The 12087-nt window shown below is 52.5% G+C and overlaps 1 protein-coding gene across 1 annotated transcript in view; it reads left to right on the top strand.

Annotated features, from left to right (window-relative positions):
* The first annotated feature begins 8230 nt into the window (after positions 1–8230).
* The window catches only part of Bmp8b (bone morphogenetic protein 8b), a 27051-nt gene continuing 23194 nt past the window's right edge, over positions 8231–12087 (top strand). The window contains exon 1 of the mRNA XM_004641064.2: positions 8231–8591. Within this exon, the coding sequence (XP_004641121.1) occupies positions 8261–8591 (331 nt within the window). The 5' untranslated portion in view covers positions 8231–8260. The remainder of the gene's footprint in view (positions 8592–12087) is intronic.

The following is a 12087-nucleotide window of genomic DNA, read 5'->3' as shown; positions in this document are numbered from 1 at the left end:
TTTTTTTTTTTTTTTTTGGCAGAACCGGGGATTGAACTCAAGCTCTTGTGCTTGCCAGGGAAGCACTTATTCCACTAAGCCATCTCCCCGGCCCTGCCAATTAAAAAAAAAAAAAATCCCTATTTTTAAATACAGTTGTTTGTTTTATTATTGCTAAGTTGAAGTTTTTAAAATATGAATTCTAAAAAATAATCCTTAAAATATAAATTCTGGCTGTTAATCACTTATTAGTTGTATGATTTGCAAATATTTTCTCCCATTGTATGATCTGTCTTTCTCTCTCTTTCTTTTCTTTCTTTCTTTCTCTCTCTCTCTCTCTCTCTCTCTCTCTCTCTCTCTCTTTCTTTCTTTCTTTCTTCCTTTCCTTCATGTATTTGCTTGTTACAGTGTCTCACTATGCAGCTCTGACTCGTAGTGATCCTCCTGCTTTTAGCCTCCCCAGCGCTGGGATTCCAGGTGTTTGCCACCACGCCCCTGCCTCTGGCTGGCTCAGTCCACCCTGGGCGGGGGCTGGCGAGGCATGTGGTGCTGAATATTGAGCTGCAGTCCCTGCATTTGCCTAAGTTTATCTCAGCATATGCTTTAGTCCACTGAGCTATCTCGCCAGCCCTGATTTTCTTTTACTCTGTTGGTAATGCCCTTTGATATACAAAAGTTCTTAGTTTTGGTGACATTGAAAAGTCCAACTGATCTATTTTTTTTTCTTTTGTTGTCTGTGCTTTTGACATAACGTTGATCACTTTATCTGTATTTCTATCTATTCCATCATGAAGATCCCTTCTCTACAGAGGATTCAAAAAATATTCCAGGCCATTCATTAAAATAGATCCCTAACAGAGAGGGCGTTGTATGCTTTTCTCACACATCCCATGTTGGAGGGAGCCCTGCTGTTTGAGGCCAGTCCGTGCACACTTTACAGGTGTCAGTTGACTGTTTGGACAAGGCAGAGCTATAGCCTGCTGAAGACCAGCCCTTGCTTGGGAGCCTTGACTGAGTAATGAAGCTCAGGAGTGCCCTCCTGAGGTCCTGGAGGAGGGAAGGCTGTTTGGTTCCATAGTTAGGTGTGCCTTGCACTCTGTGTTCCCTACCTAGGGAAGAGAGAGCCCCCAAGCTTGTGTGCTGCTTGGCTGAGAGGTAGTTCCCTGCCTTGTGTGTTCATATACACTTTTGCTGGGATTCTCCATCAATCACCAAGAATCTACCAAAAGTGGTTTGGTTCAGATTTGGCAATGTGTAAGTCCATTCATCTGTGGGGATTCCTGGCTGAGATCACCAAATGAGTTTAATTTTGGATGGGAACCTTCAGATATTCATTTCCTCTGTAAGCAAAATAAATATGAAAACTTCTTAATCACGTTTGAACCAGAAACATCAGTACGTAGTGTAAGCTGTGCTTGTCCTGTGGAGATACATAATCCTCCTGTTTTTGTAATATGGGTTCTGATTAAGTGACACTTATCATCATTATCTCTGCTGTTTCTTTTCTGGACTCTAGTTTACCTGACAATGACAGAGCCACCTGGCCCTCTCCCTCTTTTATTTGCACAATAAATCCTTTCTCCACCTATTTATTTTCCATTTATCTGCATGCTTTTTATATTTATATCTCTTGGAAACATCATATCATTTGTGGCTTTTTTTTTTTTTTTGTATTTAGTACAGGGTCTACAGGTTCTACAAGGTCTCACTACGCATAGATCAGACTTGTAGTGATTCTCCTGTTTTCAGCCTCCCAAGTGCTGGGATTATAGGCATGTGACACCATGCCCAGTCTCAATCACCCTCTCAGCATGCCCCGGGGTTAGGGTCAGCATGGCATACCAGGGATTGAACCCCAGCCGCTAAGTGCTGCTTAAGCAGGCACTTTAGTCTGCTGAGCTATCTGGCTAGCTCTCATTTGTGCTTTGTTTTCATTTAATACATTTGACAACCTCTGACTTAACTGAAATACTTAGTCCATTAATGGGGTGACTGATTCACTCCCTGGAAGTTGCCCTGAAGACAGAATGGCATCAGTATAATAGGGTGGTGGATGCTGAGGACTGAACCTAGCACCGTGGTGTGCCATTATGTTTATTTGCTTCTTTACAGCTGAAGCACAGCCAAGGCACTTGAACTGGATTTTCCCACTATGCTGCTTGCACCTAGCTGAGAAGATGAGCAAGGTGCCCTCATCCCTCATCCCTCATCTAACAAGGCAAGGTAGCCACAGGGTCTGATACGGGAGCTCAGTGTTGGACCCTGTGAAGGGATTAAGTAGGCTTGGATCCCAAAATGTCAGTGACAACATTGGATCACCTCTCTTCAATCTTAAGGAAACTGTTCTCTTTTTTTTTGCAGAACTGGGGATTGAACTCAGGCCCTTGTGATTTCCAGGGAAGTGCTTATTCCACTGAGCCATCTCCCTGGCCCCTATCTCTTTGCTCTTTTGAATTGCTATTTCTTTGTATATCTCTACAGGTGATTTTGGCAAGTATGAATGTAACCTATTGTCTTATTAATGAAAACTTGAGGGTTTGTATTTGGACTGGTATGTAGAGAATGAGCCTCACAGCTTCATGCATCTGGTCTTCATTCCCTGTGAAATAAGGAGCAGGCTCTGTGTCTGGTGTGCAAGTGCTCTACTTGTGAGTTACATCCTTAACCTTTTCTATTTTTAGACAGGGTCTTGCTAATTTGCCCAGGCCTCAACTTACCATCCTCCTACCTTACCTTCTTGAGTGCCTGAGATTACAGGCATGGACCGCCACACTCAGTGAGAAGAGCTTCTTAATGGCAGGTGCAGTGGTCGACACATGGTGTCAACTTGTCTGGATCACTTGGCGATTCCACACCTGGGCCATGGGAGCCCACCCTGCAGGCCTGGAGGGGGCGTGCCCTAGGGTGGGGAGGTCCGCCCCACAGTGACTCAACACAAAAACGGTATATAAAGGGGTTGAGCAAAGATTTGGCAGTTTACTTCTTCAGGGGAACTTTAGTCTTCACAGTCAGCTGGGAACCTATCTCTTGGCTTCCATTGTAGACTCTTTGGCCTCAGCGTTGGATCCTTCAGTTTTTTGTGGAAGATTAAAGAAATATGTCTAGTTGCCAAGTTGACAAGGGGTGGATTGCAGTGGTCGCTACATTGTCAGCTTGGCTGGATTGTGCTCCTTGCCCACCCTGGGCTGTGCCTCCCCCCATCCCAAGGGGCAGGGAGGGCTGTCCCTAGGGCATGGATGGGGGCCCACCCTAGGATGGGGAGGGCCTGCTCCAGGGTGACTCAGCACCGAAAAGGTAAAGGGGTTGAGGAAAGATTCTGCGGTAGTCCACTTCTTCAGGGCAACTTCAGACAGGATCAGGCGTGTTCAGGGTGGTATGGCCATAGACAGGGCAACTTCAGTCTTCACAGTCAGCTTGGACTTCATCTCCTGGCTTCCAGCACTGACTCTTTGGCCTCCAGCTTGGATCCTTCAGCTTCCGTCGCAGATTCTTCAGCCTTCTGTGGCAGACCTGTTGGCTGACTGACAGAGACTTACACAAAACACTGCAGTGAGCTTCAGACCTTGAGACTGACTCTTCCAGTCTAGGTGTGCAGATGCCCTCTGCACACTTCCTCATCTGACTCTACGGCTGGCCGTTGTAAGCCAATCTTGTAATTTCCTCTTTTTTTCCTGTATTTTAGGGAAAGGTCTACCGGGTGTTCAGGGTCACACTACTAGATCAGACTCCTGATCTGCCTGATTACAGCCTCCCAAGAGCTGGGATTACAGGTGTGTGCCATCATGCCCAGTCTCAATTTGTCTCAGCACACCCCAGGGGCAGGGCCAGCACAGCAGGCCTGGGGATCAAACCCCCAACCCCTGCACCTTCTTGCAGGCACTTTAATCCACTGAGCTATGTGGCCGGCCCTACTTTTAGTTTGTTGTTGTTTTTTTTCTACTTTTAGTTTTTAAAGCCATGTTTCCTAAGTATAAAATTCAGTGAGGGGCCAGGGAGATGGCTCAGCACAAAGGCCTGAGTTCAATCCCTGATTCTGAAAAAAAAAAAAAAATCAATGAGGACAGATCTTTTTCTTTTCAGTCCTTGAATAAATGAGTCTAGTTTCTTACCCCCCCAAAATAAAATAAAAAATAAATTTCATTGTAAAGATTTAAAAAAAGAAGGAAAAAAGAAAGAGGTGTCAGAAGGTAGAAAGAATCCTAGACTGAAGTACTGCTAGGAGACTAAGACCTGCATCCAGGTTCCTGGCTTTGGTCAGCTCTAATTAGTCTGCATATGTAACTTCTGGCAGCTGAGAGGAAGGTCTTCTCCAAAAATGTGCCTGTAGCTCATACAATGGTGTGACAGCACTGACCTCTCAGAGGGATGAGCATATCTTGGCTCGAACATCCCAGAGAGAGAAGGATTGTGGAATGACCAGAGAATGGCAGGATGAAGGCCTGGGCAAGGGAGAAGCAAGACAGCACATGTTCTTGAAATCAGGGTAGAGGAGGGTCTTAAAAGGAAGAGTGGTGTTTGCAATTCCCCACAGCACAGCAGAGAGATGCTTTTACCTATCAAACGCTCAGATTCATTTATTTATATATTTAGCAATAATATCTATGCATTTTTTTTTCCAGTACTGGGGATTGAACTCAGGACCTTGTGCTTGCTAGACAAGTGCTTATTCTACTGAGCTATCTCCCTAGTCCCTAATATCTAGTATTGCCAAAGGTAAGAGAGAACAGGTAACATACTATTTGAGCAAGAAGCAAAATGTATCGAAACACTTAAAAGAGATGTATGATTTTTGATTCAAATATTTTATCTCTGGAAATTTATCCTGAAGAAATCACCAGGCTGGGGAGATGGCTCAGTAGAATAAGTGCTTGCCTGGCAAGCACAAAGGCCTGAGTTCAATCCCTGGTTCCACAAAAAAAAAAAAAAAAAGAAAAAAGAAATCACCAAGGATGGGCACAGACCTTTCTGTGACATTTTACATATACAACTTTATATCTAACATAAAATGTGTTACATATAAATACAAGATAAAATGTCAATGTATTAGCAAATAACACAGGCTTGGTTAAATAAATTATGATAGCTGTATAAAATATATCATGGAGACAGTAAAAATATGTGTGAAATAATGTCATGGTGAAAGGTTGCAATTATATCATGGAATGGATAAAGCAAGTGTGATATCCTTTTTATGTATTAAAAATACACTCGTGTGGCATATTTAGTATGCACAAAGCCTTGAGTTCCATCCAGCACTACAAAAAAGTTTAAATATATTTTTTTTCAGTAGCAAAATACAAATATCAAATATAACCAGAGATTATATGGTGATTTAAAATTTTTGGGGTGACCATTTTACTTTCTTATATTTTCAACATTTTCTACAATGCAAGGTACACAAAAGCAAAGCCCTGGGTTCAATCTCCAACAATGCCTCCCCCTCTTTTTAACAATAAAAAGTACCTTTAGGGACTGGAGAGATAGCTCAGTAAAATTAGTGCTTGCTTGGCAAGTGCAAGGTCCTGAGTTCAATTCCCAGTTCCGCGAAAAAAAAGTGCCTTTAATATACTTTAGATATAATAATGATAATAGTTGATGTTTATAGAGGGCTCTGTATAGGCCAGTGATTGTGCTAAACTCACATTCTCAACACCTGCCCCGTTCCTGGGGTCTTGTCTTGGAACTGGGAATTGAACTCAGGCCCTTGACTTGCCAGGGAAGTGCTTATTCCATTGAGCCATCTCCCCAGCATAATCTTGTCTCCTTTCAGACTGAGGTCCAGCCTGAGACAGAGGACCTTGAAAGGTCACAGAGTCACCAGGAGGCAGGAGAAAGCCTTTGTTTTGACATTAGTACTTCCTCCAAGAAACCCACCTCAATTCCCGCCCAGTCCCGGGGTTCCACTCACGCTGCCTTCCCCCACCTCCCCGACTTCGTTCTGCCCTTCCAGGCACTTCGTCGCTGCTCTGGGAGCACAGCCTTCTTTCCACCCTTGGCAGCCTCCATGCAGTGAGGTCTGCTCAGGGCTCAGGTCTTGGCCTCCTGTCCGCTGGGGCCCGCCTCAGAACAGCGCACCCTGGTGGTTGTCGAGCTGAATTGCGGGCCGGGATGCCGCGTAGTTACAGGAATGTGGCCCCTGGAAAGCAAGCAGCCGCCTCCACACACTGTACGTGGAGATCGGATTTCTGCCCTGAGAGTCAGCCCCAACACGGGGCCGCTTGCAGTCTGACTAGAAGCCCGGCACCGCACAAAACACAGCCCCGGAATTGCTGGCTGCATGGCAGGCTCCAATTGTGGTGGTGTGGACCCAGGGGAGTCCAGAGGGGTCCCGGGTTGCAGGGGTGCGGGGCGGATTCAGCTCCTCACCACTCGACGCGGGCAGCCCTCGACTCTGCTCTCTGCCCCGCTCACCGCGCGCTGCAGATTCAACCTGGAAAACGGTTTTCTCCTCGGCCCTGCGCCCCTCCGCATCCAGAAGCGACAGCCAACCTCCCACCCCCTTGGTTCCTGTACCCGCTGCGAGTCCAGACCCAGACGCCGGGCTCCGGCCCTCGGCCCCCTCCGCCGCTGCTGCATCCTGACTTTTGCACTTGGGCGCTTTCCTCCGCTGATTTGCATTGTGGGGCTCGCGAACCGCGTGGAAATTTACCCGTGGGTAGATTTTAAACCATGTGTTTAAAGCCCCAGCAGCGGACTGTATTGAGAATTGTTGACATTTAAAACTTTGAAGTGATTACTACATTAAAATGTGATTTGGGGATGGGCAGCACGCCCTCATGGGTAACAGTTTAATCTGGAATCCATACGGAGACGCCACAATTCTGCAGGGACCTCGTGGGGGCACCGGCAAGGGCCCTTGTGGCCCCTCTCTGGCGGCCCTTCCAGCCCGTGTTTGCCCGGTTCCCCCGCTTCTGCGAACGTCTAACCTGCAGGTGCCACCTGCCCCATCCCGGCCCTGCAAACGCGCGACTTGGGAGAAGCCCCTGAACCTCTGCGTGTCTCACTTCATCTGCTAAGAAGAGGGGGCTCCGGTGGTGTGTGCCCCATGAGGACTCGTGAACACTGCGGAACAGGCGGGGCTCAGAACAAGCCCGGCACGCGGCAAGCGTCTCTGCGGTGCTCGGCGGAGTCGAGAGCCTCGACACAAGCTCTTCCCTCTGCTGGAGGACTGTTCTCCCGCTGACTCCTGTCGACCCAGGGCAGCTCCGCGGAGCCCCGGGGCTCAGGCGGGGGCCGCTTCCTCCCGCGCAGGGTCCTAGCCACGCACCAATCAGTGAGGAGAGAGCCGCAGGGCAGGGCGTGCGGGTGCGCTGAAAGGGCTCTGTCCAAGTATTTCCGGAGGCCCTTTCTCTACAAACCGCTGAAGACTGAGAGGATGCACGAAAGTGGCTCCCCGGGGTTCTATGAGGGTCCTGGAGCTGGTGCTGCCCTGAAGGCGCAGGCGGGTGGATCAGCAAGCCAGGTGTACGGCGAGCACCGGTGGTGACGGCAGCCTGGGCACGCGGCAGCAGGGTGGGTGGGAGCCCGGGCGAAAGGTTGGAGCTCGGACCGGCTCAGGAGCCAAGGCAGAGGCGCCCAGGCACCGCGGGGAAAGCGCCTGGCGAAGGCGAGGAGCTGCGGGGACATGGACCCCAGGGCCCGCAGTGTCAGGCGGAGGAATGCGTCCCAGCCTCGGGCCAGGGCTGCCTCCTGAGGGACTGGAGACGCGTCGAGAGGGGTAGCGACTCCTTGCTGGCAGGACCAGCCCGGCGAGAAAGCCACACCCCTCGGGAGCGCAGGTTCCCTTTCCCAGGGCCGCGGAAGACCTGGCCTCCGGGGCGCCCTCGACAGCGCTACCAGCGGCTGGGTGGACGCCCAGTAGAGCTGGGACCAAAGGGACGCGTGGGCTACAGAGCACCCCCGGGATCTCACCTTTGGGGAACATGGGCTCGGCCCTGACCACGCCCCCACGTCCCCATTGGTCCGGCCGGGGAGGGCGGGACCGAGGTCAGCCAAGCCAGGCTGAAGCGCTTTACCAGTCCGCACCGCGGACTACGCGGAGCTCGAGCTCGCCAGCTACCCTTGTCGCTGCGCCGACCTCGGCCTCAGCTGGACTGGGGGTCCAGCGCAGACAGGCGGATCAGCTGGTTGTCCTCAGGCCCCGCCTCACCCACCCGCAGCGGCACCGGCCACATCCTCCGTCCTGGAGCCCTAGCGAGTGCCGCTGGGCCCACAGGTGACAGGTGCCGTCGGGGAGGCCCCGCTCGGGCCCAGACGGCCGCGGAGTACGTGCTCCCTAGCCATGGCCACGCGTCCCGGGCCGCTCTGGCTCCTGGGCTTGGCGCTGTGCACGCTGGGCAGCAGCTCCGGCTCGCGTCCCCAGCACAGCTGTCCCCAGCGTCGACTAGGTGCGCGCGAGCGCCGCGACATGCAGCGCGAGATCCTGGCGGTGCTCGGGTTGCCCGGGCGACCCCGGCTTCGTGCGCTGCCCGCTGCAGCCAGGCTGCCTGCGTCCGCGCCACTCTTCATGCTGGACCTCTACCACGCTATGGCCGGCGACGACGATGAGGACGCCGGGTCCCCAGGGCGGCGTCTGGGCCGCGCCGACCTGGTCATGAGTTTCGTCAACATGGGTGAGTGCGACCGCGGGGACGCTGTCTGGAGCTGACGCTGACAAGGTGCTCCCCTGACGTAGAGCTCCTGCAGGCAGTCTAGGAGGGGACTGCACCCTCCAGCCGGTCGCTCGGTCGCTGGGGAGTAAAGAACAGAACGCAGGCTGTGCGCGATGAGTGGGGTCCAGTGGAAGTATCAACTCCCTGGCCAGGAAGGGCAGCCAGGGTGCAGTGGACACAACCGAGGAGGCAAGGCATGGAAGGTCAGAGGAGAAGGGGTGGCCGAGGCCCCCCGGGAATGGAGGCACAGGAGCAGCAGGGTGTGGTCTGGTAGATGGCCTCCTTCATGTGCCTGCAACACATCCAGGAATGGAATCTGGTGGTGTCAGGCCCACCTGGGTGGCCCCAGAAAGGCAGTCGGATCCTGAGACACAGATGAGTAAACAGAAGCCTTGGTGCTGTCACTGTGATAAGGGCAGTGCTGAGGAGAGGGACAAAGTTCAACAGGAAGCTTGGGTCACATCAGCAGAGTGACCAGAACTGACCCACATGCCCAAGTCCACAGCAGGCACTTCCCTGTGTAGCAGGTGCCTGCAGGGAGGATGCGCTGTCAGGAGACAGCCGGGTAAGGAGGGGACACCCTCAGGCCTGGGGACAGCAGTCTTGTTGGTCTGGCCGCAACACCTTGGACCCGCCTCTTTTTCCTGGACAAAGCCTGGCTCCTCCTCTCTGCACAACTTGCAAACTTTGGAGCAGTTTGGTCCTAAGGCTTCAAAGTATTTTCTCACTGCTCTTTAATCTACTGGCATTACTATGTAGCTTGTTAAGGTCCTCATCCACCTCCTCTCCTGTCTGTGGCTGGTGACAGGCAGAGGTCTCAGAGCAGGGAGAGGACCCAATCCCTGAGCATCATGTGAGTGCGTAGCTAGGGTTTCCATCTCCATCATCCAGGGGAGATGCAGCCAAGCCTGGACAGACGTAAGGTAGCTCCATCACCATGACATCTGTCCTGTCAGGCTTTCAGGGTGAAGAGAGCTTTCGGATAAGTTTGGGCAGAGAAATATGGACCAACAGCTGCAGGTTTGGGGGGTCCTCAGATGTTTCCTACACTAAGGGAGGAAGAAGGAACAGACACCTCTGTGTTGCCAACCCTGAGCTGGTGGCAGCCTGAGATGGGGGAGGGTGCAGCAGCTCCTTGCCAGTGTTGAGAGCCAGGCCTGGCACAGGGCTCCACCCAGTGGGACCTGGGTGCTGCCCTCCTGCTGAGAGGTCAGGGTGGGGCTTTGAACTGACCATATGTGGCTGTGACCAGAACTCCATCCTCAGGACAGGCTGACCCAGGGCTCAAGACCAAGAACAGGGTGAATGGACTTGCCCAAGAATGTCCCCAGAGGAGCCACCCATCAGAATGAGTCACTGCCCAGCCCATGGTGAATTCCCCCAGCATCCCCTGGGTCTAAGCACACAACTCTGGTGGGAGCCATTGCTGGGATGGAGCAGAGCCCAGCCCTGTTGTGACCACAGGGAAGTCCCTAGTCCACTGACCCTCAGGCCACTCCTTGTGAATGGGGGCTCCTAAACAGCCTGCCTCAGGGCTGGAATCAGGTGACTGCTTCACCAAACTGCAGGGGCCCCTCCTTTCCCCTCAGAGAGCCAATCTCTACCTGGCCACTGTGGATCCTTGTCCCTCCCAGCTGCACCTCAGCTTTGGTGTGGATGTGACAGGAAGCCCCATGTCTTGCAGACACTGAAACCCAGAAACAGGTTCTAAAAGCTGCACATGGGGCGTTTGCACCTGCATTTAGGAGTATGCACCCATGGACTTTCCCAGGCTCTGCTTCCCATTTAGGCCAAGCAACAAAGTATGAAACTCTTTGGCCAGCTGTATCTCATGAGCTCGGAGAGGTCCAAAGGCCACCCCAGAGCCACACGGCATGCCTGGGGCACATCCACAGCTTCTTCCCATGCCATCTCTGCATGTTCCTTTGGGACCTGTGCCTCGGACTCCTCTGTGGATGAACAAGCAGGTCTTTGTTCAGTGGCAGCCCTGGCTGTGGGTGGCTCCTGCAGAAGGGCCTCTGTATTCTACCTTCTCGCTGCCACAATTCTCTTGGCCTAAGTTGTTTGACTGGTAGTCACCCAGCCCAGCTGCGAAAGTCAGCCTAGAACCACAATGGAGTCTGATGGCTGTGACACTTGGTGTCCACACCCATGCCAGGCTCTCACACCTGCTGCCTCTGGCTCTGCCTCTCCTGTCAGCCCCATCTGGCTCCTGAGTGGCTGGGTCTGTGGCTGCCAGGCCTCTGACTGCTGATGGCAGTGTGAGGAACCCAGAACCTGGGGTCCTGCAGGCCTCCTGCCTGGGCTCTGGTCTGTGAGGGGCAGGCACCTGAGGAAGCCGGCAAGGTTTTTAAGGCCCTCAGTGGGAGCCATGGCTGTGGTCAGAGGTAGCTTCCCTGCCTGCCTGTCTGTCCATCTCAGCCTGTCCCACCCAGCTCCTCGGGATAAGGCACATTCATGGGGGCCATAAGGAAGATGAATCTCATGCCTGGTCTTCCTGTGCTCAGCCCAGGCCCAGGTTTGTGGCTCCACTGCCTGGGCCTTCCCTTCCCTCCTTAGGCCTCTGCCTTCCCGTCCAGGCTGCAGTGATGGCGTGAGGAAACCAAGGCACCTCCCAGCCTAGTCCTGTGGCTCTGTCAGAGGTAGCTGCTCATGGTACCACTTGTTTCCTGGTAGGGTTGACTCAGACCTTCCCAGCCCCAGCTCCTGGAAGGAGGCAAGAAGATCTGCTCTGCAGGGCTTCCAAATCCTCCCACCAGGGGCCAGGGCAGAGACCACTGCTCCAGACTGAGAGCACAGGTGTGAGCTGGCTGAAGTCTAGGCCCGATCACAGTGGCGCCAGCTTCACTCTTCTGAACCAGACTAGATATTCCCATGGCTCAGGGGACCAGGGACAGGGTGGTGATGAACTGAGCTGGTTGGGTTGGGGGTATTGGGGCTGAGTGAAAACTTGGGCCTCACCCAGGCCCTGCTCTGCTCTTGCCAGCCCTGTGACCTTGAAGGGTGACCCTTTCTCTCCTAGGGCTCAGGGTCACTTTTCTTAGTTCTCTACTAAGAAATTCTATCATTTCCCACTCATTCAGTCAACAAATAGTTATCAGGACCTGCTCTGTGCCAGCCCAGTTCTAGTTGCTGTGGATGGAACAGACAACATTCTCTGTGTCCTTAGACATGAGCCACAAAGACCATGGTCAAGTGAGCTTGGCTGAGCTTTGTGACAACTGGGTTGGGGTTCTGACCGCGGTGTCACAGACACTATGCATCTGACTCCAGCGTGTATCTCAGCGTGACCTGGGCTTTCCCATCCACCTCTTTGAGGCTCAGTTTCCTCCTCCATAACATGGAGTTACTCACTTTTGAGACTGTGAGGACCCGGGTGAGATGCTGCCCAGCAGCAAGCCTGTGCCCAGAACCTGACGTCTGTTCCTTCATGGGCAGCTCGCAATTACTGCCATGC

Source organism: Octodon degus, unplaced genomic scaffold (assembly GCF_000260255.1).
Source record: "Octodon degus isolate 3935 unplaced genomic scaffold, OctDeg1.0 scaffold00130, whole genome shotgun sequence".
NCBI lineage: Eukaryota > Metazoa > Chordata > Mammalia > Rodentia > Octodontidae > Octodon > Octodon degus.
This window is presented reverse-complemented; position numbering and strand designations above follow the sequence as displayed.